General features: G+C 44.9%; 1 protein-coding gene across 3 annotated transcripts in view; it reads left to right on the top strand.

Annotated features, from left to right (window-relative positions):
• The first annotated feature begins 296 nt into the window (after positions 1-296).
• Positions 297-21,589, top strand: part of nos1 (nitric oxide synthase 1 (neuronal)) — an 82,271-nt gene continuing 60,978 nt past the window's right edge. For all 3 annotated transcript variants that reach the window (XR_008570053.1, XR_008570054.1, XM_054773361.1), the window contains exons 1-3: positions 297-515; positions 9,706-10,468; positions 17,893-17,995. Coding sequence is in view for 1 of the 3 variants with exons in the window: in XM_054773361.1 (XP_054629336.1) it covers positions 9,774-10,468; positions 17,893-17,995 (798 nt within the window). In the remaining 2 variants the exon portion in view is untranslated. The remainder of the gene's footprint in view (positions 516-9,705; positions 10,469-17,892; positions 17,996-21,589) is intronic.

Here is a 21,589-nt window from a genome sequence, read left to right as displayed (position 1 = left end):
GGTTTGCCATTCCAACATTTTTAGCATGCAATAATGCAAAGCAATGTGTAGAGTTCTTTAGTGTCAGGTGGTTCGGCAGGACTCAGAGGATCGAACCTCCATCTTTCTCTCTCGCTGGGATGTGCAGCCGGAGGGGGACGCTCGGAGGACGAGGAGCCTCCCTCTGCAACCTGAGCGATGACGAAAGGCGACGGAGCCCCACACCCCCCCGCCCTTCCTCCTCCTTCTCGTCCTCCCCCTCCCCCTCCCACGTGTGAATGGCCGCGCACTTAAAAGGCGGGCACGGGTGCGCGCCGAGCCACAAGCGTGCCTCCAGAGAGGCACAGCGCGCCGCACTTGGACTTGGACACCTTTTTTCTTTTTCTTTTTTTCCCCACCTTCCTGCGGAGGGATGAACGACGTGTGCCGCTGAGGAGCGCAGGAGTTTCACCACCAAGTTTTTGTTGTTGTTGTTTTTTTGTGCATTGAGCGTTTTGGCACGTTCGGCCACCATCCAGGCGTTGTTGTTCTCAGTGGTGAGTTGTTGCCTCTTTTGGTTTTGCATCTCTGCATTTCTGCGCCAAAATTGGATGTGCGCGAGTGCACACTCGAGACGCGCGCGGTGCCAACTTCCACCACCTCCACCGTCTTTATTTTTAGCAGCAAAAAAGTGCACGGAGAACTTGTTGCTGCGTGAAATGATCCATTTGACAGCAACCGAGAATTGTTTTTTTGCTCACTGTAGCGAAGCTTCAAAATTTTTTAGGAAGCACATGTAGTCGAATTTAGAATAATAATTTTTGTAGATATTTTTTAATCCACCCCTTTTTGATTTAGTCTAATGCAGAAGCCAAGCCATGCTCTTTAATATGCATTTTAGTTCATGTCTTTTTTTTTAATAGCAGGTATACATTATCTCGCACCCCACAAAGTAGTAGTTAAAGCAGCCTGTGCTGTTTGCCATATGTTGTGCATTGCACACCATATTGCACACCATTGCCTGTGATGTAGCTTTTTTTTTTGGTCTGCTTGATTACACAGTCCTCCTCTTATATGCATGTGTGACTATGCATGCTTGTGAGTGCATGTAAGCTGCAAGATGTTGTCACTTTAGCAACATCTTATAGTCACCAATGACGCGAGTAGACTCAAATGAGCCTCATATGTACAGTATGTACTTATATATATGTGTGTGTGTGTGTGTGTGTGTGTGTAGACATTGAACAAATCCAATGTGCAGTTCATTTCCATGGCGATGCTGGTGTTTCTCAGTCTGGCACCAAATAGCACTCTTCCCCATCAACATTCACATCATTTATTGGTCATCTCGCACCTCAGTGGGGTGCATGCACAGAGAGGGGGAGGATTAAAGTTATTCCTGTGCCTCGGGACACCGGAGTCGATCAGGAAAGGGAGCCGCTCGCTCTTTCTCCCCCAAAGCCACAAACTCAACTGCTTTAAAGGTTTTGGGTAGGATATGCAAAGCAAGGAGCAGGTGGGTGGGTGTGATGGGGGTTGGGGGGGGGGGGGGGGGGGTTATCTTTAATAAAGATGAGCCAAAGCATCAAGGTCGTCTCCTTTGGAGCTTTTTGTGACAGGAGGTAAGAGTTCATGGAGGCAGTGCGCTGTCCTTGGTGCTGAATGTCTAACCACAGCGGCCTCAGCCGTGTCTTTTTGTTTGTAATTACATTTTCGAGGTGCTATACGTTCCATGTGACGCCGCCCACACGGCCAGATGCAAGTTGGCCTCTCCAGCAGGCTCAACGTCAGAGGGAGCGTCACTAAGGATGCGCTTTTTTCCTTCCTCATTGCAGTGAGACGGAGCAGGAGTTATTTCTTTGTTGCTTCCTTGATTGTGCTGAATGACTTTAAAGGCTTTCATTTTGCAAAACAGATTATTGCACTGGACTGGCCTGAAGTGAATAAGTCAGAGGAGCAAGTCAAAGGTGTACAAATTGTGTGAAAGTGGGTTGGGTTTGTTTTGTGTACAATCAGGGAACAAATCCATTTTCTTCTGCTTGCCCGAGATCGGGTCGCCAGGGCAGCAGCCTAAGCAGGGAAGCCCAGACTTCCCTCTCCCCATCTTCTTCGTCCAGCTACTCCCAGTGGATCTCGAGACGTTCCAAGGCCAGTTGAAAGACGTAGTCTCCACAACGTGTCCTGGCTCTTCCTCGAGGCCTCCTATCGGTCGGACGTGCCCTGAACACCTCCCCAGGGAGCCGTTCGGCAGGCACCCTCACCAGATGCCATAGCTACCTCATCTGGCAGCAGTTTTGCTCTGAGTTTCTCACCTTATCTCAAAGGGAGAGCCCAACCACCCTACGGAGAATCATTTCAGCCGCTTGTACCCGCCATCTTGTCCTTTTGATCACTACCCAAAGCTCATGACCACAGGTGAGGGTAGGAACGTAGACGGACCGCTAAATTCAGAGCGTTGCCTTTTGGCTCAGCTCCCTTTTCACCACAACAGACCGATGCAGAGTTCGTCCACATCACTGCAGACGTTGCACTAATCCACCTGTCCATCTCGCGTTCCATCCTTCCGTCACTCGTGAACCCAAGACTCCAAGGTACTTAAAGTCCTCCACTTGGAGCAGGATCCCATCTCCCAAGGTGGCACTCCACCCTTTTCCGGGCGAGAAAAATGCAAATATAAAACTGCTTTGATATTTGTATGCTCGGCTTTGATGCTGTCATCATGGTTGCTGACGAGCATGCATTTGCAGTTTTTGGTTTGCAGTGGTGTACACTGCACTGCATCACCTCACATACTGAATGAGGTCACGAGAATATTAGAAACAACTCTCAGTTAAAGTAAGTCAGTAAGTGACCACACCCCACCTGCACAAGTGTGTGTCCCTGAATGGTTTGATGAGCACGGATGTGATGTGAATAGCATGCTTCAGCCCTCAATCACTCGACTCAACTCGATCTAATTTGACACCAGATAGCTGTGGTGACCGTGCGGCGCTCTCCTGTCGCCACCGTGCAGGGAATAACATCGGGAAGACGAGCGTTCACCCCTCACCCACGCCCACTTGTGCAGCTGCTTCTTACCTCTCTGGAGGTGTGACCTGACTTGTATGCAGTACAAATATTTTCATAGTTAGAGCAAAGAAAATTTCTTTATGGCCTTCTAAGTACAGGTTTTAACATCATTAGAGCACTTCAGATATGAAATAACACCCCTATAATCACCTTTACACTCACCAAATATAGTAGACATAATAAGAGACAATAAGACGTAGGAAACCTGTTTACCACATTCTAAATATGCTTTTTAACATGATTAGAGCCCTCTAGGCATGAAATAACACCCCTATAGTCACCTTGACATGCCTATTACCCAATATAGTAGACATACTTTTTTTTTCTTTTTTCAAAATGGCGCCGTGTGAGTAGCTGCCGGTTACAGCAGCTCTGTACTTTTCTCCCACCTTTTAGTGTTTTTATAGTATTTTAGTCTTCTTCTTACTTTTTCTTTTGGTCGCATTTGGTCGAGTGTGCAGCTATGGAGGTTCATCTTGTTACTTTTCTAGTCTGCGCCTTGATGCTCTTTGAACTTTTCAGTTCAACTGTGGGAAACCTCTTCAGCCACGGCTCCCCATTCAACCAAGGCTCCATTGTTTACACCCGGGATCAGCTGTTAGCCCTGTGCCACACACCCCCTCTCTGCGCGGAGAGGCCGGAGATCCCCAAGGAGCTACGGAGGAGCAGAAGAGGATGCAGGTCGGGAGTGAAGTGCAAGAAGCGGAAAAGACGGTACAAGCCATGTCTACCGTCTGTCATCATGGGGAACGTAAGATCTCTCCCCAACAAGATGGAAGAGCTAACGGCGCCGACCCGACTGCAGAGGGAGTACCGGGAATGCAGCCTCATGTGCTTCACGGAGACGTGGCTGAGTGAACTTTCTCACACACTGGACGGATTCCAGCTGGTACGATCTCCATAACTGATGATCAGGTGAGGAGTCAGCTGAAGAAGATCAAGGCAAGGAAGGCCCCGGGACCGGACGGCATCAGCCCTACAATCCTCAAGGACTGTGCTGACCAGCTCTGTGGAGTTCTCAGGCACTTGTTCAATCTCAGCCTGAGCCTGGAAAAAGTCCCGGCCCTGTGGAAGACCTCCTGTGTGGTCCCGATACCAAAGACACCGCGTCCCAAGGAGCCTAACCACTTCAGGCCTGTTGCCTTGACCTCTCACCTGATGAAGACCATGGAGAGGATTATCCTGCAGCACCTGCGACCCCTGGTGGGTACTCAGCTGGACCCCCTGCAGTTTGCTTACCGGCCTCGGATCGGAGTGGACGACGCAGTGATCTACCTGCTGCACAGATCACTGCTATACCTGGAGGACAGCGGGAGCGCTGTGAGGGTTGTTTTTTGACTTCTCCAGTGCCTTCAACACCATCCAGCCGTCACTACTCAGAGTGAAGATGGAGAGTGTGAGAGTAGACCAACACCTGACTGCATGGATTATAGACTACCTCACCAACAGACCACAGTATGTGAGGCTCCGTCACTGTGTGTCTGACATGGTACTCTGCAGCACAGGTGCCCCTCAGGGTACGGTGCTCTCCCCTTTCCTCTTCACCCTCTACACCTCGGACTTCACACACAACTCCACACAGTGTCACATCCAGAAGTTCTCCGATGACACAGCCATCGTTGGTTGTGTTTCAGAGGGGAATGATCTGGAATACAGGACGGTCATCAGGGACTTTGTCAGCTGGAGTGAGCTTAACCAGCTGAAGCTCAACACCAGCAAGACAAAGGAGATGATCATTAACTTCCAGAGGAAAACATCTCACTTCACACCGGTGAACATCCAGGGAGCAGACATAGAGTTGGTAGACAGCTACAAATTCCTGGGTGTTCACCTTAACAACAAACTGGACTGGTCCGTCAACACCCACGCCCTCTACAAGAAGGGCCAGAGTCGCCTCCACCTGCTGAGGAGACTGAGGTCCTTTGGTGTGTGCAGGACTCTTTTACGGACCTTTTATAACTCTGTGGTGGCCTCAGCCATCTTCTATGCTGTGGGCTGCTGGAGAGGGGGCAGCACGGACAGGGACAGGAGCAGGATCAATAGGCTGATCAGGAGAGCGAGCTCTGTCCTGGACGGTCCTCTGGACTCCGTGGAGGAAGTGGGGGAGAGAAGGATGTTGGCTAAGCTGACATCCATCATGGACAACACCTCTCACCCGCTACATGACACTGTGGGTTCCCTTAGCAGCTCCTTCAGCAGCAGACTGTTACACCCACGGTGTAAGAAGGAGAGGTTCCGCAGGTCCTTCATACCGACCGCTGTCAGGCTCTACAACACCTGCACCACCTGAACCATGTTGTAGTCAATATGTATTCTTTACACAGTATTCTTTACTTGCGTATCTTGCTTGCTGTTGTAACAAGTGAATTTCCCCGCTGTGGGATAAATAAAGTACAAATACAATACAATACAATAATAAGAGAAAATAAGACACATAGGGCATAGAAAATCTGTTTCCGACCTTCTAAATACGCTTTTTAACATTATTAGAGCTTTCTAGGCATGAAATAACACCCCTATAGTCAACTTGACACTCCTATCACTCAATATAGTAGACATATTAATAGAAAATAAGCCATCTTAGACATAAATAAGACAACATACTGTAGGCTCACATGTAAGCATTGGCTGCGTACTTTCTGGTGGCTGTTGTCTCATCAGTGTAACGTCACTGACACCTAGAGACCGGTGTAGAGTACGACTCTACTGCCGCTGTTTGTGGTTAAGGAGAGACTCACGATGTACTTTGATGGCTTCATGAACACGCAGTGAACATTCACACAGGAGCTGCTGTCGGCCACTCTCGGCACTGCTACCCTGCTGCTCACACTCAGCTCACAGTCAATTTGACTGCCTGACGTCACACATGTCACTTCCCAGGCACCGCTTCTGAAAGGCGTACACAGCAAGTCACAGATGCTGTATTACACTTCATATCACGTCCTCTGAATGCATTATATTTGTATTTTCGTTAATTTAAATACTTGATTTAGGCCATAAATATGTACATTTTGCTTAAATATGCGTATATATTTTAAACTACAAGTAATAATGGACCCTTTTCAACTATGAAACGGAGATGATTCATGAATGAACGAATTTGTGAAAAACTGCGATAGAGTGAGGGCGCGATGTTCAAACGGCGATGTAGCGAGGGATGACTGCACTGTAACTCTGCACTTGATAGGAGATAGGTGCCACATGCATCTAGGGTTGGGCATCGTTTGAATTTGAACGATTTCCGTTCCAAACGATTCTTGATCCCGATTCTATTAAGAGGCACGGTCAGAAAAGTTTGCAGGGTTTAAATAAGCGTGCTAACCAGAGTTCTTTTTGGATGAAATGTCTGAACTTCTCTATGATTTTTTTAATGATATATACTATGAGTTTCTCAAAGGGCTATTGTCAACACGAGATCGACAGGCAGATTGTGAGCGGGCTCTGCATCGGCTCGTTGTGGTGAAGAGGGAGCTGAGCCGAAAGGCAAAGCTCTCAATTTACCGTTGGTTCTCAAGATCAAGAGATCAAGATCAAGAGAGTTTTTATTGTCATGTGCATAGTACAACAGCAGTTATACCATGCAATGAAAATCTTATTCTGTTCATTCTCCCAAGAAAAGAAAGAAAACAAATGAAAGAATAAGAACATAAGAAACATAAACACATAAACATATAAGAAACATAAACACATAAACATATATACCAATAAATTAAGCAACAACAACAGACGAGACATTAATACAAGTAAATAATACAAATAAATAAATAAATAAAGTGCTATGAGTGTGTGCGTGTGTTGCGTGCGGCGTGTGCGAGTGCTTCGTTGAGGAGCCTGATGGCCTGTGGGTAAAAGCTGTTTGCCAGCCTTGTGGTCCTGGACTTCAAACTCCTGTAGCGTCTGCCTGACGGTAGGAGTGTGAATAGTGAGTGTTGTGGATGTGTGCTGTCCTTGATGAGGTTGTGTGTTCTGCGTAGGACTCTAGATTTATAAATGTCTTGCAGTGAGGGGAGGGCTGCCCCAACAATGTTCTGTGAGGTCTTGATCACCCGCTGGAGTGCCTTCCTATCACGTGTTGTACAGTTACCGTACCAAACAGTGATGGAGGTTGTAAGGACACTTTCGATAGTGCATCTGTAGAAGCAACTCAGGATTGTGGTGGACATGCCAAATTTCCTCAGTCTTCTCAGGAAGTACAGTCTCCTTTGGGACTTCTTCAGAATTTGTTGGGTGTTGTGAGACCAGGTGAGGTCCTCGCTGATGTGTGTGCCAAGGAACTTGAAGGTTTTCACCCTCTCCACCTCAGTCTCATCAATAAACAGGGGTCTATGCGGCTCCTTTTCCCTTGTTCTTGGGTCGATGATCATCTCTTTAGTCTTATCTGTATTGAGAAGGAGATTGTTATCACGACACCAAGCTATGAGGTCCTCCACCTCTCTTCTGTATGATGTTTCAACACCACCAGTGATCAGTCCGATGACTGTAGTGTCATCTGCAAATTTAATGATGCTGGTGTTGTTCTGGGAGGCCACGCAATCGTAGGTGAAGAGCGTGTAGAGGAGTGGACTCAGCACACACCCCTGTGGGGTCCCAGTGCTCACAATTCTTGAGCTGGATGTGCGGTTGTGGACTCTGACTGACTGGGGCCTGCCTGTGAGAAAGTTAAACACCCAGTTACAGAGGGAGGGAGACAGGCCAAGTGTGAGGAGCTTATCTGTGAGTTTGTGGGGGCTGACTGTATTGAATGCAGAGCTATAGTCTATAAATAGCATTCTGACGTATGTGTCCTGGCCCTGTAGGTGAGAAAGGGCTGTGTGGATGGCAGTGTTGACTGCATCATCCGTGGACCGGTTCTGGCGATATGCAAACTGTAGGGGGTCCACGGTTGCCGCCGGGATGCTCTTTTTGATGTGGGTCATGACTAATCTTTCAAAGCACTTCATAACAATAGGAGTGAGTGCTATAGGGCGATAGTCATTCAAGCAGGTCACGTTGCTCTTCTTGGGTACGGGCACTATGGTGGTGGACTTAAAGCAGGTCGGTACAGATGCTTGTGCAAGCGACAGGTTAAATATGTCAGCAAGCACATCAGCTAGCTCTGATGAGCAAACCCGAAGTGCACGTCCTGAGATGTTGTCTGGCCCTGCTGCTTTTCGTGGGTTCTACGTTCCTACCCTCACCTGTGGTCATGAGCTTTGGGTCGTGACCGAAAGGACAAGATGGCAGGTAGAAGTGGCGGTTTTCTCCGTAGGGTGGCTGGGCTCTCCCTTAGACATAAGATGAGAAGCACTGTCATCCAGGAGAATCTCGGAGTAGAAGCGCTGCTCCTCTGCACTGAGAGGAGCCAGATGAAGAGGCTCGAGCATCTGGTCAGGATGCTTCCCTGGGGAGGTGTTCAGGGCACCTCCGACCGGTAGGAGGCCTCGGGGAAGACCCCGGACACGTTAGAGAGACTATGTCTCTCAACTGGCCCGGGAACGCCTCGGGATCCGCTGGGAGGAGCTGGACCAAGTGGCTGGGGAGAGGCAAGTCTGGGATTCCCTGCTTAGGCTGCTGCCCCCGCGACCCAACCTCAGATAAGCGGTAGAAGATGGATGGATGGATGGATGGCTAATGTCAACCAGTATATACTATAGATATCAAACTATGCAACAGGAGGTGAAAACGAACCTCCAGAAGCCAGGGAATGGTGCCTGGAGGCCGGCCTGAGAAACAAGGTGCTCCGCTTGGAGTAAGCCCACCGAGGCTTCAGGGAAGGCGGGAAAGTCTAGCAGGGAACTCTGCTTTATGCAGCTCGGAAAGGGTGCGTGGAGCCCGGCCAGAACGGGGAGGTGCTCCTCCTGGAGCACGCCCAGGGAGGCTCCATGGAAGGTGGGCAAGTGCAGTGGGGAACTGGGCCTCCAGCAGTCTGGAAAAAGCACCCGGAGCACGGCCAGAAGGGCGTCTATTTCTTCTGTTTGGCAAACTGGTTATCAAAACTAGGAATCGAAATGAAAAAATTTGAGCAATCCCAGGCATTAAGGAAAAGGACAGGAGGACACAAACGTTAGCAATACTTGCATAGCCATGTGAGCTACAGTGCTAACATTACACTCACCTTTTACAGCAGCATCATGCTAGATTAGCATATTCGCTGAAGAAAAAACAAATGATCAAACTTACAGCAGCCGCACCTCCCTACCCGACTACTCCGTCTAACAGGCTGAATCTCCCCTGTGGATGGTGAGACCTCTAACTCGGGGCGAAGGGAACTCACCCAAGTTTTCACAGCCTAGTTGTGCAGAGGCGGTCCCACTGCATCCAGACCATGCACAACAGAGTAACCAATTTATGCCATACGTGGTGCCGGACCCTCTACTTTACGGCTGCTCTCCTCCAAATGGTTAGTTGCTTCTGATAAGGACCCGGGATCATTTACTTATCTGTTAGCGATCAGAGGGACCTGTGAAAGGTGTTTGTTGCACCGGAACAACCTTAAAGGAATTATATACATGGGGGCAGGTTCATCTAGAGGTGGTATCATGTCCATTAGGAATGAGGTCAGGAAAAGATACAACTTCAACCAAGCTCCTTGAACTGATTGTGTTCATTTTGATATTTAATCTTGTTTTTTTTAAAAAAAAGGTACTTTCCTGCTAAATGAATAGAACTGCTTGCTCTTCTCCCTGTTTTGCTTTGCAGAAACTCCCAGGGGCCACACAAACACATTAAGCCTCTCACACATACACACACACACACAAATCGGCGCCATGCAGGAGTCCGAGGCAACCGTGTGCCAGCTGCAGCCCAACATCATCTCCGTGCGTCTTTTCAAGAGGAAGGTGGGCGGCCTGGGCTTCCTGGTGAAGCAGAGGGTGTCCAAGCCACCCGTCATCGTGTCCGACTTGATCCGGGGCGGCGCTGCCGAGGAGTGTGGCCTGGTGCAGGTGGGCGACATTGTGCTGGCCGTCAACAACAAGCCCCTGGTGGACCTGTCCTACGAGCGCGCCCTGGAGACGCTGAAGAACGTCTCGCCCGACAGCCACGCCGTGCTCATCCTCCGCGGGCCTGAGGGCTTCACCACTCACCTGGAGACCACCTTGTCAGGAGACGGGCGCCAGCGCACCACGCGGGTCACGCGGCCAGCCTTCCCGGCCTCCAAGTCCTACGATCACTGCTCCCCGCTCAGCCCCTTCAGCCCTGCGCTGCAGCAGGTCAACAAGGAGCCCCAGCTGAGGGCCATCGAGAACCTCACAATGCAGAGGGGCGGCGTCCAAACCCAGGACCCCCTGCTCATGAGGGACGGCAGCCGAGGAGCCCTCCTGTGTAACGGAATGGAGGAGAACAATGACCTGCTGAAGGAGATCGAGCCGGTGCTGCGGCTCATCAGGAGCACCAAGAAGGAGCTCAACGGGGAGGGCCAGAGGAATGCCGCGCGACAGGACTCCGAGATCCAAGTGGCCTGGTGAGTTGTGCCGTTGGCGTTGCTAATTGTCAGTTCTGTTTCAAAAGGATGGAACGCAACAAGCAGGTTCTCCTGTAACTTTGTGTGATTTTGCATAATAACTAAGGAACCTCACGTCAGCCTTTCCACAGACCAGGAAAGGACTTGACTTTATTTCCATCATACTGTAGCTTTTCCCCCAACCTGATTTTCCAAAAATTACAACTTTATTTTGTTACAACTTAAAAGAAAACATCTACCTTTCTCTGATATTTTAACTCTGTGCTACTAAAATGATTTTTTCTCACAACAACTTTTATTCTCGTAAAATGACAACATTTTTTTGTTAACTTTTGTATATATATATTTGTACTTTATTGTATATATATTTGTACTTTATTCTTGTAAAATTACTGCTGATTTTTCCATTTTTGCTGGTGGTGTTTAAAAAAAAAAAATGGAAAATACAATTTTTCAAATGTGCCACACTTTGGACACCCCTGATTTAAAGAAAAAAAAAAGGATAGCACTTTCTGCCCAAACGGACCTAAATTCAAAGGACACATGAAGGAAATATAAAATAAAAAGATTGAATAATCAAACTGAACAGTAATGAAAATGTTATTACTGTCGCTTTCATAGGAGCAGATCCTTTCACATGTTGAAGGATACAATCTTCCTCCTTGATAATGGTCACGGCCTTGAAGCATGCAGCCGTTATAGATTGGCGTTTCTCCCCTTTCGGAGCATTTTTCTGATTTCTGCTTTTACTTCTATGGTGGTGGCTTTCCTTTCCTTTGGCGCGCTGCTGTTGGGTGAGACCCGATGAGCGGTTGGATGTTGGTAGTTAAGTCGTTCTGGACCAAAGTGTTTACAAACAGACATCGAAACAAAGTCATTGGTAATTCATAGGAGTGCGTCGTAACACCAAACGTCATAAGCCGAGGACCGCCTGTATGCTTAAGAGTCAACCGTCCACTTCTTGTAGAAAACTTGTTTACAACCTTCTAAAAATGCTTTTTAACATTATTAGAGCCCTCTAGGCATGAAATAACACCCTACAGTCACCTTTACATCCCTATTACCCAATATAGTAGATATAATAACAGAAAATAAGACATATAAACATAGAAAACCTGTTTACCACCTTCCAAATACACTTTTTTAAACATTATTAGAGCCCTCTAGACATGGAATAACACCCCGATAGTCACCTTTACACTCATTATTATTACTACCTAATGTAGTAGCTATAATAAGAAAAAATAAGACATATAAGACATAGAAAACCTGCTTACCACCTTCCAAATACACTTTTTTAACATTATTAAAGCCCTCTAGACATGAAAAAAGAGACAATAATATATATGAACATAGAAAACCTGTTTACAACCTTCTAAATATGCTTTTTTCACATTATTAGAGCCCTCTAGACATGAAATAAGAGAAAATAAGACATATAAGACATAGAAAACTTGTTTACCACCTTCTAAATACAGTTTTTAACATTATTAGAGCCTTCTAGACATGGAACAACACCCACATAGTCACCTTTACAATCCTATATACCCAATATCGTAGACATAATCAGAGAAAATAAGACATACAGTGTAAGACATAAGTAAGATAACATAGACCTGCGGAGGGCAAACTTTTTGACTCGTGGACCGTACTGAGTTAACAAAATTGGCCAGGGGGCCGACTATATATTTGATACATGCACGCTATTTTACGCTTATAACAGTCCACCTGGAATTATTTGTCTTATTTTATCTGTGAACGATAAAACATTGACTATTAAACAATATGTGACTAGTCCTCATTTTTTTTCCCCAGGCAGTGCAGCGGGTAGGTTAATTTGTGTGTCACATATTTGACTTGTGTGTGTTTGGCACCACGGATGTGGCAGTTGTCTGGATCGCTGCATGTGAAAAGCTAATTATGCCATCAATAGGTTGTCTCATGTTGACTCGGACTGCTGGCAAGTCATGTTGTTAGTTTGCATGTTAAAAGCTTTAATAAAATAATTTGGAAGCAACTGGCAGGCCGGATTCAAACGCTTGGTGGGCCCCCGGGCCGTAGGTTGCCGACCCCTGGCATAGACTGGCACTTTAGCAGCTCCTTGTTTTTTCCTGGACAGCGTACTTCCTTGTGGCTTTGAATGGCCTTACACTCGTATTACTCAATATAGTAGACAGAAGAAGAGTAAATTAAGCCTAGCTCATAAAATGGGACTTTTTCCTTAAAAAAAAATACATTTTTCTCAAGTTTTTTTCTCAGTAATCCACATTTTTATTGACATTAACCAACTTTTTTTCTCAAAAATATGTAACATTTTTCTCAGTAATACTCATTTTTACATTTTAAAGTAGGCAACTTTTTTCTCAGTCATACTTTTTTCTAAAAAATATACAGTAGCTTTTTCCTTTTAAAAAAACCACAGTTTTTTCTAAAAAAATACTTTTTGTTAAAGAAAAGAAAATAGGATTTTTTTCTCAAAAACATAATTTTTTTTTCAAAAATGTTGTAGATTTTTTCTCAGTAACACACATTTTTATTTAAAGTAAACAACTTTTTTCTCAAACGTACTTCTTTCTAAAAAAAAACCATTTTTTTCAAAAATATGCAACTCTTTTCCCAGTAATACACATTTTTATTGAAAGTATGAAACTTTTTTTTCAGTAATATTGATTGATTGATTTTTCTTGAAAGTATACAACTTTTGTTGTATAATATAAAATAAGGTAATAAATAAGATTACTGTAAATGAATAAAACTGAAAAACAAAAACAATCCTATCGTTCAGGAGATGTCTTGATCAGGAGCGCAGGTGGAGGCAGGAGGAGGAGGGGGAGGGGGAAGGGAGCCTGTCTATCACACACAAACACGGAAGTGCTGGATACATCAGCCAATGAGATGAGAGCGTAGGCGATGCTCCGATAATCAGCCAATGAGATGAGTGTGTAGGCGGTGCCCCGATAATCAGCCAATGAGTGCAAGAAGCGTCAGAATTTGTGGATAACTTCCTGCTTTGTTTTGATCGACAACTTTTCCCATTTTTCTTCTCACTTCCACTTGGTTTAGAGCCCATGACTACGGTCATTTTAACACAAAGAAAAGTAAACAAATTAAGAAGAGATTTCAATGCGTGCGAACTAGTTTAAGGGCGACTACGATGAGGAAGGGAGCTCACATACAAACGCGGACGTGCTGGTAAGTCAGCCAATGAGATAAGAGCGTAGGCGGTGCCCCAAATAATCAGCTAATGAGATGAGAGCGCAGGCGGTGCCCCGATAATAAGCCAATGAGAGCGTAAAGCATCAGAAGGCGTCACCAAGTGTACTCTGTTAGTCTCTCTGTCGCTTCCACCGACTTGACGCTTTACGTTATATGGAATTCCTTGCGTAATACATCAATTCTTTACGTTCAGTGGAATTTACGTAAAAGGAGGTTTACGTTATGCAAGGTACTACTGTATTTATGTCTTCCAAAAATACATACCAACTTTTTAATCAAATTTTAGATGTAGATATGACTTGTTTAACCGTCTTTGCGTGGATACCATTGCAGATAAAAGTTCTTTAGCAAAGTTCTTTAGGGGCTATTCACGCGGAAACGTTTTCAGGTCAAAGCAGCAAAGTATTTTAGCATTTCAGCATTTCAACCACACGGAAACGGCGTTCCGGGTGCCCTGAATCTGTATTTTTTTTACCTTTCTTCTTCGATAGTTTGGTGTGTCACGTGGTTCCGTCTTTGTGTCCGTGCACGGCGCCACACTTAGGTGTGCCTTGTGTATTACATGCTTTCCACCTAGGGATCCGTTCCCGTCTGGTTTCTGGGGATGTTGTTGGACAAGTTCTGCTTATCCATTGTACTCCCGCAACCGATTGAAATCAAATTGAAGAATCAATATCTCATTCTTGACCCGTCCATGCGCAGCCGCTCTTCTTCCATAAACACCCTTTAAGATGATGTATTGCTTTCTGGTGCAAGTGCAGTGGGAGAGGGAGAAAACAATTTAAAGGCAATAAAGGGTGACATCCTGCTTAGCTAGCTTGCCTAATGGGGCCTCCCATGTGCGCGGGGATGCAGTTTAAAATGCATTTTAATCCCTGGATGATGTGGAAAACATGCTGACATTTGCCGAGTGCGCTAATGAGACTCGTTGGTACGATGACATCTCTCTCGTTTACGTCTTGGTGACCTCCTGGTTCACAAGCCAAGGGCGCATGATGATTGCTTTCAAGAGGAAGCGCGGGATGGATGGAAAGACCTGCACTCAGCCTGATGCTTTTAAAGGCTCCCTGACATGATTCATTGACTTTGCTTAAGTATCTTCTATATTGTTTGGAATCATGTTCCATTTTTGAAGGCAAATGGTCAATTGGCGAAAATGACATTTATGGTTGATGGCACCAGCTAGCTCTCACAGTTCAGCCTCATTCCGGAAGTGACGTCAGAGTAAACAAACGTCTTGCCTACCCTCATCTGTGGTCATGAGCTTTGGGTAGTGACCAAGAGGACAAGATGGCGGGTACAAGCGGCCGAAATGAGTTTTCTCCATAGGGTGGCTGACCTGAAGAACGGTCATCCGGGAGAAACCGCTGCTCAGCTGGTCAGGATGCCTCCCGCACGCCTCCCTGTGTTCAGGGAAGACGCGGGACATGTTGGAGAGACTATGGGTAAATTTCTTGATCCAGGGTCAGGTGTCTGAGTAAAGGTCCTAGTTCCTAGGTAAAGTTCCTGTTTCCAGGGTAAAGTCCTTTGTTCCAGAATAAAGTCCCTAGTTCCAGGGTAAAGTTCTTAGTTCCAGAGTAAAGTCCTTGGTTCCAGAATAAAGTCCCTCATTCCTGGGTAAAGTTCTTAGTTCCAGAGTAAAGTCCTTGGTTCCAGAATAAAGTCCCTCATTCGTGGGTAAAGTTCTTAGTTCCAGAGTAAAGTCCTTGGTTCCAGAATAAAGTCCCTAGTTCCAGAGTAAAGTCCTTGGTTCCAGAATAAAGTCCCTAGTTCCAGAGTAAAATCCTTGGTTCCAGAATAAAGTCCCTAGTTCCAGGGTAAAGTTCTTAGTTCCAGAGTAAAGTCCTTGGTTCCAGAATAAAGTCCCTAGTTCCAGAGTAAAGTCCTTGGTTCCAGAATAAAGTCCCTAGTTCCTGGGTAAAGTCCCCAGTTCCTGGGTAAAGTTTAGTTCCAGGGTAAAGTCCTTAGTTCCTTGGTTATAGTTTTTTAGTCAATGCGTCGTTTTACTGTTGACCAGCCAATCAGATCTGTGCGTTGGTGCGAAACATTGTGACTCTAACAACAGATGAAAGGGGAGAGGAAGCGAAGCGAGCAACATGAAAGAAGGAGAGGGAAATACAGGGAAAGAAGAGAGAAACAAGTCATGGATACGGAGAGAAAGAAAGTGAAAAGCTTGGTATCTTGGATCTATGTGTGGGTTCTAAAATAATCATCATCATCATCATGATATTAGATTGTATTTGTATTGCACTTGACATTTCAGCAATCTCAAAGTACTACAGAGTGGAAAAAAGTATGATTCATTCATTCAATAGTCATTCAAGAGTGGAAAGCCTATATTGGTCCCAAGAAAGTGAAAGTGAGTTAAGCCTGGTCTGCTTGTGGTAAGGAAACCACACCTCCAAACCGCCCCCAGCTGGAACGTACAAGGGTAGGTTCTTGTTCATGATACAGTCTTTGCCAAGCCAAGTGTTTGGTTAGTCGGTATCACTGATGGAATTGTCTTCATATCACTGCTAATGCTAACATGCTCGTGTAGTCGTGTGGCTTGAAGAACTCTTCCCAGCACCAACATCATGTGAAATGTAGAATGACGAGAACAAGTTTGACTGTTATCAGATCGACGGTAAACAAGTCTGGATAGGTTGTGTTATTATTATTTTTTAATTTAAAAGTTAACATTTAAAAGTAAAAAAAATAAACATCTGAGGATCCGTAGTGGAAATGGTCATGGAGGATCACGTCATCGTCTAAATTGCATAATTTGGCCGATGCAAAACGGAGCCTTTTTGTTTGTGTCATAACAAATATGTGACATTATCTTGGGTTTTTAAAGCTTATTTAAGAACAGGGTTTGGCTGTGTGGTGTTTATTTTGAAGGCGTAATGTTGCCCAATCCAAGATACAGCATACAGGATACAGGATGCGGTGCGCCTAGGTTGCCCGGGAGTTGTGAGGACCCAAAGGTTGCTTGAGGTTGCGAATAAAAAGCTTAGTGGAACGGGTTGAACTCATCTCGCATCTCTCAAAAGCGAGCATTTGAGCGCCTCTTTTTAAAAAAATTTTCTCACACTTGGTGCCCATAAACAGGTTCTAGGGGCACATTTTACTGTTAGAACGTCATTCAAAAGTCACTTTTGTACAATGGAGGATCTTTCATGTAGTTTTTGTTTGTAGTGACCAAACATCACGTGCTTGCAGAGGAAGGGATGTTGTTGTTGATATGATAAAAATAACTTTTGAACTCCTGGATTTATTTTATGACATGTAGCAAAGCCTGTTCTTTTGTTATTTTGGGATTTTTTTTTTATTTTCGTCTTTCATCAGAAGAAAAAGTTTGTTTCTTCTTTCCTTTTTGCATTCTTTAGTAATCAGCAGTAGAACATAGGTACGTTTCAGGAAAATATTAGTTCCCAACTAAAAAAAGGGAGAAAACCAGCTTTTTGTGAAAAGATATGTTTCAAGCATCACTTTTACTTTGACACAAATATTTTTTTGCTTTTGTGACAATTCAAATATCTAAACAACTTAACACAAAAAAGGCTTGTTTTACATCAAAATAACAATTTCTTTACAAATATAACCTCATGCACCATTTATAATTTTCACATTTGGAAATCAACTGTGTGTGTGCACGCATGCATGCACACGCACGAATGCGTTAAAATTTTCCAACAATGCATAGCCTTCTGCATGGTGCACTCCTCCGTGCTCTTCCACTTCCTCCTTCCTGTCGCGTGTGTGGCCATTTTCATGGCTTCAAATTGCTGTAAAAGTGGCATCTGTTAGTGGGGAGTTGCGTCATTACCTCTTTTTGCCTCTTGTGCAAAAAAACCCGTAAAAGACGTATAAGTAAGTTGTTGGGATCGGGCGTTAGGGTTTATAAAAACATATAAATATGTCTTTGGTATTGATGTTGATGATATGATAAAATAACTTTTGAACTCCTGGATTTATTTTATGATGTGTAGTAAAGCCATTTTTTTTTATTTTTTATGACTTGATGAAGACCAGAGTCCACAACTTCCAAAGCAAGCTTTTGAGCGTCTCTTCTCTCAAAAATGCTCAAAAACAAGTTTTCAGGCAACAAGTCACTAAAAATCCACCTTTTCCAATCACTCCTATTGACAAGCAGCTGCTGCACACATGAGAGATAGAAAAGTGTTTCATGCGTGGGATTGTAACATGTACAGCCATGTGACTTCCAGGGACATCGCCGTGGGAAACGGTACCTCACCCCAGCTGGCTTCCGATAACAACAGGAGGCGGGAGAACATGCCGGTGGTGCTGCACAACATCGAGGCCGAGCAGGTAAAAAAAAACAACTTCTCACCATCGCGACTGACAGATGCTCACGAGTTTGTCCTCTCATCAAGTGTCCCTCCGCGCTTTGAATCATGAATGGTCCCCCCGCCCCTTGTCCCGCTTGCGGCGGTAATCCTCACTTGTGCTTTTAGGAAGTGAGCACGCATATTTGTGTTGCCTCTTGGCTCATCCTAATAAAGCCCCTGCTCGCCGTCCAATCACCTAGGCATTAGATCCTTCCGGCGACAAGCTGCTGCAGCATTAAATCCAGATTACGCCTCGCACACTGGAGGCTCTGGTCACAGGTCTGAGTGTCTGCAGCCCGGATCGCGTCCTAATCTACACATGCTCTGTGTTTATCCACCCACTTGTCATGTCGCTCCCCACCCCCACATGGGCCTTCCCGAGGCTAAATATCATTCTCTCGCTCTTGTATCACTTGAAAGCACCTCCCCCCTCGGACCTGCAAAAATGGGTTAGAGTTGGGGGTTAGTGTGGTTACGTTACAGGGTTCGGGTTAGGGGTTTGGTTTAGGGGGTTACGATTAGGGGGTTAGGGGATTAGGGGTTAGGGGGTTAGTTGGGAGGTTAGGGTTAGGGGTTACGTTAGTGGGTTAGGGTTGCGGATTAGGGGTTTCGGGTTCGGGTTAGGGGGTTAGGAAGTATTAGGGGGCGGGGTTTCATGCGGATGAGGAGCCATATGTTGTTCTTGATGGTGGGCGACCGCAGAGGCCCGTGTGCTGGTTGCATGTGTGTGAAGGTGTGTGTGTGTGTGTCCAGTTTGCACGAGGACTGACTCACGCAGCAGGAAGTTCCCTCACTTAGTGTTTAATTTGATCAACTCAGACACTCGGTTCAGGAAACGTTATCTTATTTCAGCCTCCAATCTAGTTTCTCACACTCTGCTGAAGGATTAACCACGCTTCCACCCCCCCAACACACTCACATATTGCCGCCCCCACCCCCACCCCTGGGTGAGCCTGCTGCATAATGTATCATGTATTTAATAAGGCTGTTGCGGAGGAAAAGTGGCAGGATGTTCCATCGGATTCCAGAGGCGAGTTGATTATCCATTAATATTCGTCCGTGCCGTATACCCACTATGTCTGAGTCATCACTGAATAAGGCAGCAGCTCTCCAGCTGCGCGCCTGACATGTCATGCAAATCGTAACGATCCATACAAATATTTCATAATGTTTGCCAGGCTGTCGTTCTCACTCGGCCTCATCTTTGCCCACTTCCCGTCAAAAGTTCAGAAAAAAAAGTTTGGCAGCAAGAAACCCCAAAGGACTGGTGTGATTAACAGCTTGACATCCATCGTCTTCATCGGCGCATGCTTTGATGCGGCCATGCCTCCTCCTTCAAGTGCTTTACTTGCTTTGGTTGCATTTTATTTGATGAGCTTTATTGCTTTGTTTTGTTTGTTTATTTTGACAGGGTGACATTGGAGCGCAGCACGTTTGGAATTATAGTAATCCCTCGATGATGGCAGTTAATTGGTTCCAGACCCGACCACAATCAGTAAATTTCAATAATAAGTGAATGATTCAATATTAATAAATGGAATATTTTTGTAGTTATACGCTTTTTAACATTATTAGAGCCCTATAGAAATGAAATAACACCCCTACAGTCACCTTTACACTCCTATTACTCAATATAGTAGATATAATGAGAGGAAATAAGACATAGAAAACATGTTTACCACCTTCTAAATACGTGTTTTAACATTATTAGCGCTCTCTACACATGAAATAACACCCCTATAGTGACATTTACACTCCTATTACCCAATATACAGTCAAACCTGTCTATAGTGGCCACTGAAGGGAAACGGCAAAAGTGGCCACTATAGACAGGTGGCCACTATAGACAGGTTGGCGGCCATTTTGAATTTGTGCACGCACATATTAACAAATAAAAAATTTACCCTGAGACACAAAAATAAAAAATTTTGTGTTTAAAAATAATTTTAAAAATTAAATCAAAGAAGGTAATAAAATTATAAAAATATATGTACGGGAGAAATATTTAAAAAAATTAATTTCCATATTTGATTTTTTTTAAACATGATTTTAAAAGCAAGAAATAAAGATTTTAACGAACAAGCCTGAGGAATGGGATCTAACAGGATACGCATGAAGCAGTCATGAATGGGTGTGTACGTTAACAATAGAGTGCGGAGGAGGTGCGAAGATTGTAGTAAACTAACAACACCATCGCTCCTGTGAATGCCTATTGAATGGGCTTCTAATTGCTAATTAGTTGGCAATTAAGTGAAATTTTAGATGTTGTATTCAGGTGTTTTGGCCATTTTAGAATCTATTCACGGTGGCATTGCAAAGTGGGAAGATTACCGTTTTGGCCGTCATTGAATCTTTTCAGGGCGGCATTGCAAAGTAAGAAGATGGCTTTTTTATGTGGAACAACTGACAGTTTGTGTGGATCTTGTGAATGATTGTGACTGAGCTAGGACTCAGTAATTAAAGTCTACGCACGACGGCTTCATTTCTTAAAAAACAAAACTTTTTTGTGCATGAAGCTTCTGCTTGAGTCGGTATTTTGGCCGCTATATGCAGTCAGATGTTGACCAAGGGAGACAAAATGGGTGGCCGCTGGCCGCGGACAGGTGACTGCTATACACAGGGTCTACAACACGCAAATTTTCTGCGGGGGATTTTTCAGTGGCCGCTATAGTCAGGTGGCCGTTATATACAGGTGGCCGCTAAGACAGGTTTGACTGTAGTAGATATAAACAGAGGAAATAAGACATATAAGACATAGAAAACCTGTTTACCACCTTCTAAATGCGCGTTTTAACATTATTGGAGCCCTCTAGACACAAAATAACACCCTTATAGTCACCTTTACACTCCTATTACCCAATATAGTAGATGTAATCAGAGAATATAAGACATATAGACTTAAATAAGATAACATAGACTCACGTGTTAGCAGGTCCTTGTTGTTTTTTTCTGTACAGTGTACTTCTCAGTGGCTTTAAATGGCTTTACACTGGTATTATCTAATATAGTAGACACAATAAGAGTAAATAATCGATGTAAGGCATAAATAAAACTCCTGAAGAATCGTTTTATGTTTTTGGATGTATTGTGAGCGCTTACGAGTAGGTTGTGTTGGAATTGCCAAGCAGCGTTGTGACCAAAATGGTTTCTTCTTGCGGCTCTATAATATTCGCGAGGGCGTCGCTCAGCATTTTCCTCAATTTATCGTGCATAGTAAATGCATCCTAAGAAAAAAAAATCTGTCTTTTTTGTCATTTGCTGCTGAAATAGTTGATTGATTGCAATTGAGCGCTCTGTTCCTACAGAGTGACGTTTTAATGATACCTTAATTGTAGCGCTCTCGAGTCAACAAATCGTCGCTCGTGGGCCCGAGAGCATCTTCACGGTAGGCTGACCTCGCCAACGAGCGTACTGATAGCGATGTGTCACATCTGAGCCTGAACCGACAGGAAGTGGGTTCTTTGCTCGCTATGTGCAAAATCAAACTCAATTCAATCCCTCCGCCACCCCGAGGTCGCTCGCTCTTTGCGTGGACAGGAAATGACAGCGAAGCTCGAGCGAGGTATTTGAGATC

Source organism: Dunckerocampus dactyliophorus, chromosome 4, assembly GCF_027744805.1.
Source record: "Dunckerocampus dactyliophorus isolate RoL2022-P2 chromosome 4, RoL_Ddac_1.1, whole genome shotgun sequence".
In the NCBI taxonomy this organism is placed as follows: Eukaryota; Metazoa; Chordata; class Actinopteri; order Syngnathiformes; family Syngnathidae; genus Dunckerocampus; species Dunckerocampus dactyliophorus.
Note: the sequence above shows the minus strand (reverse complement) of the source record. Positions and strands in the feature narration are given on the sequence as shown.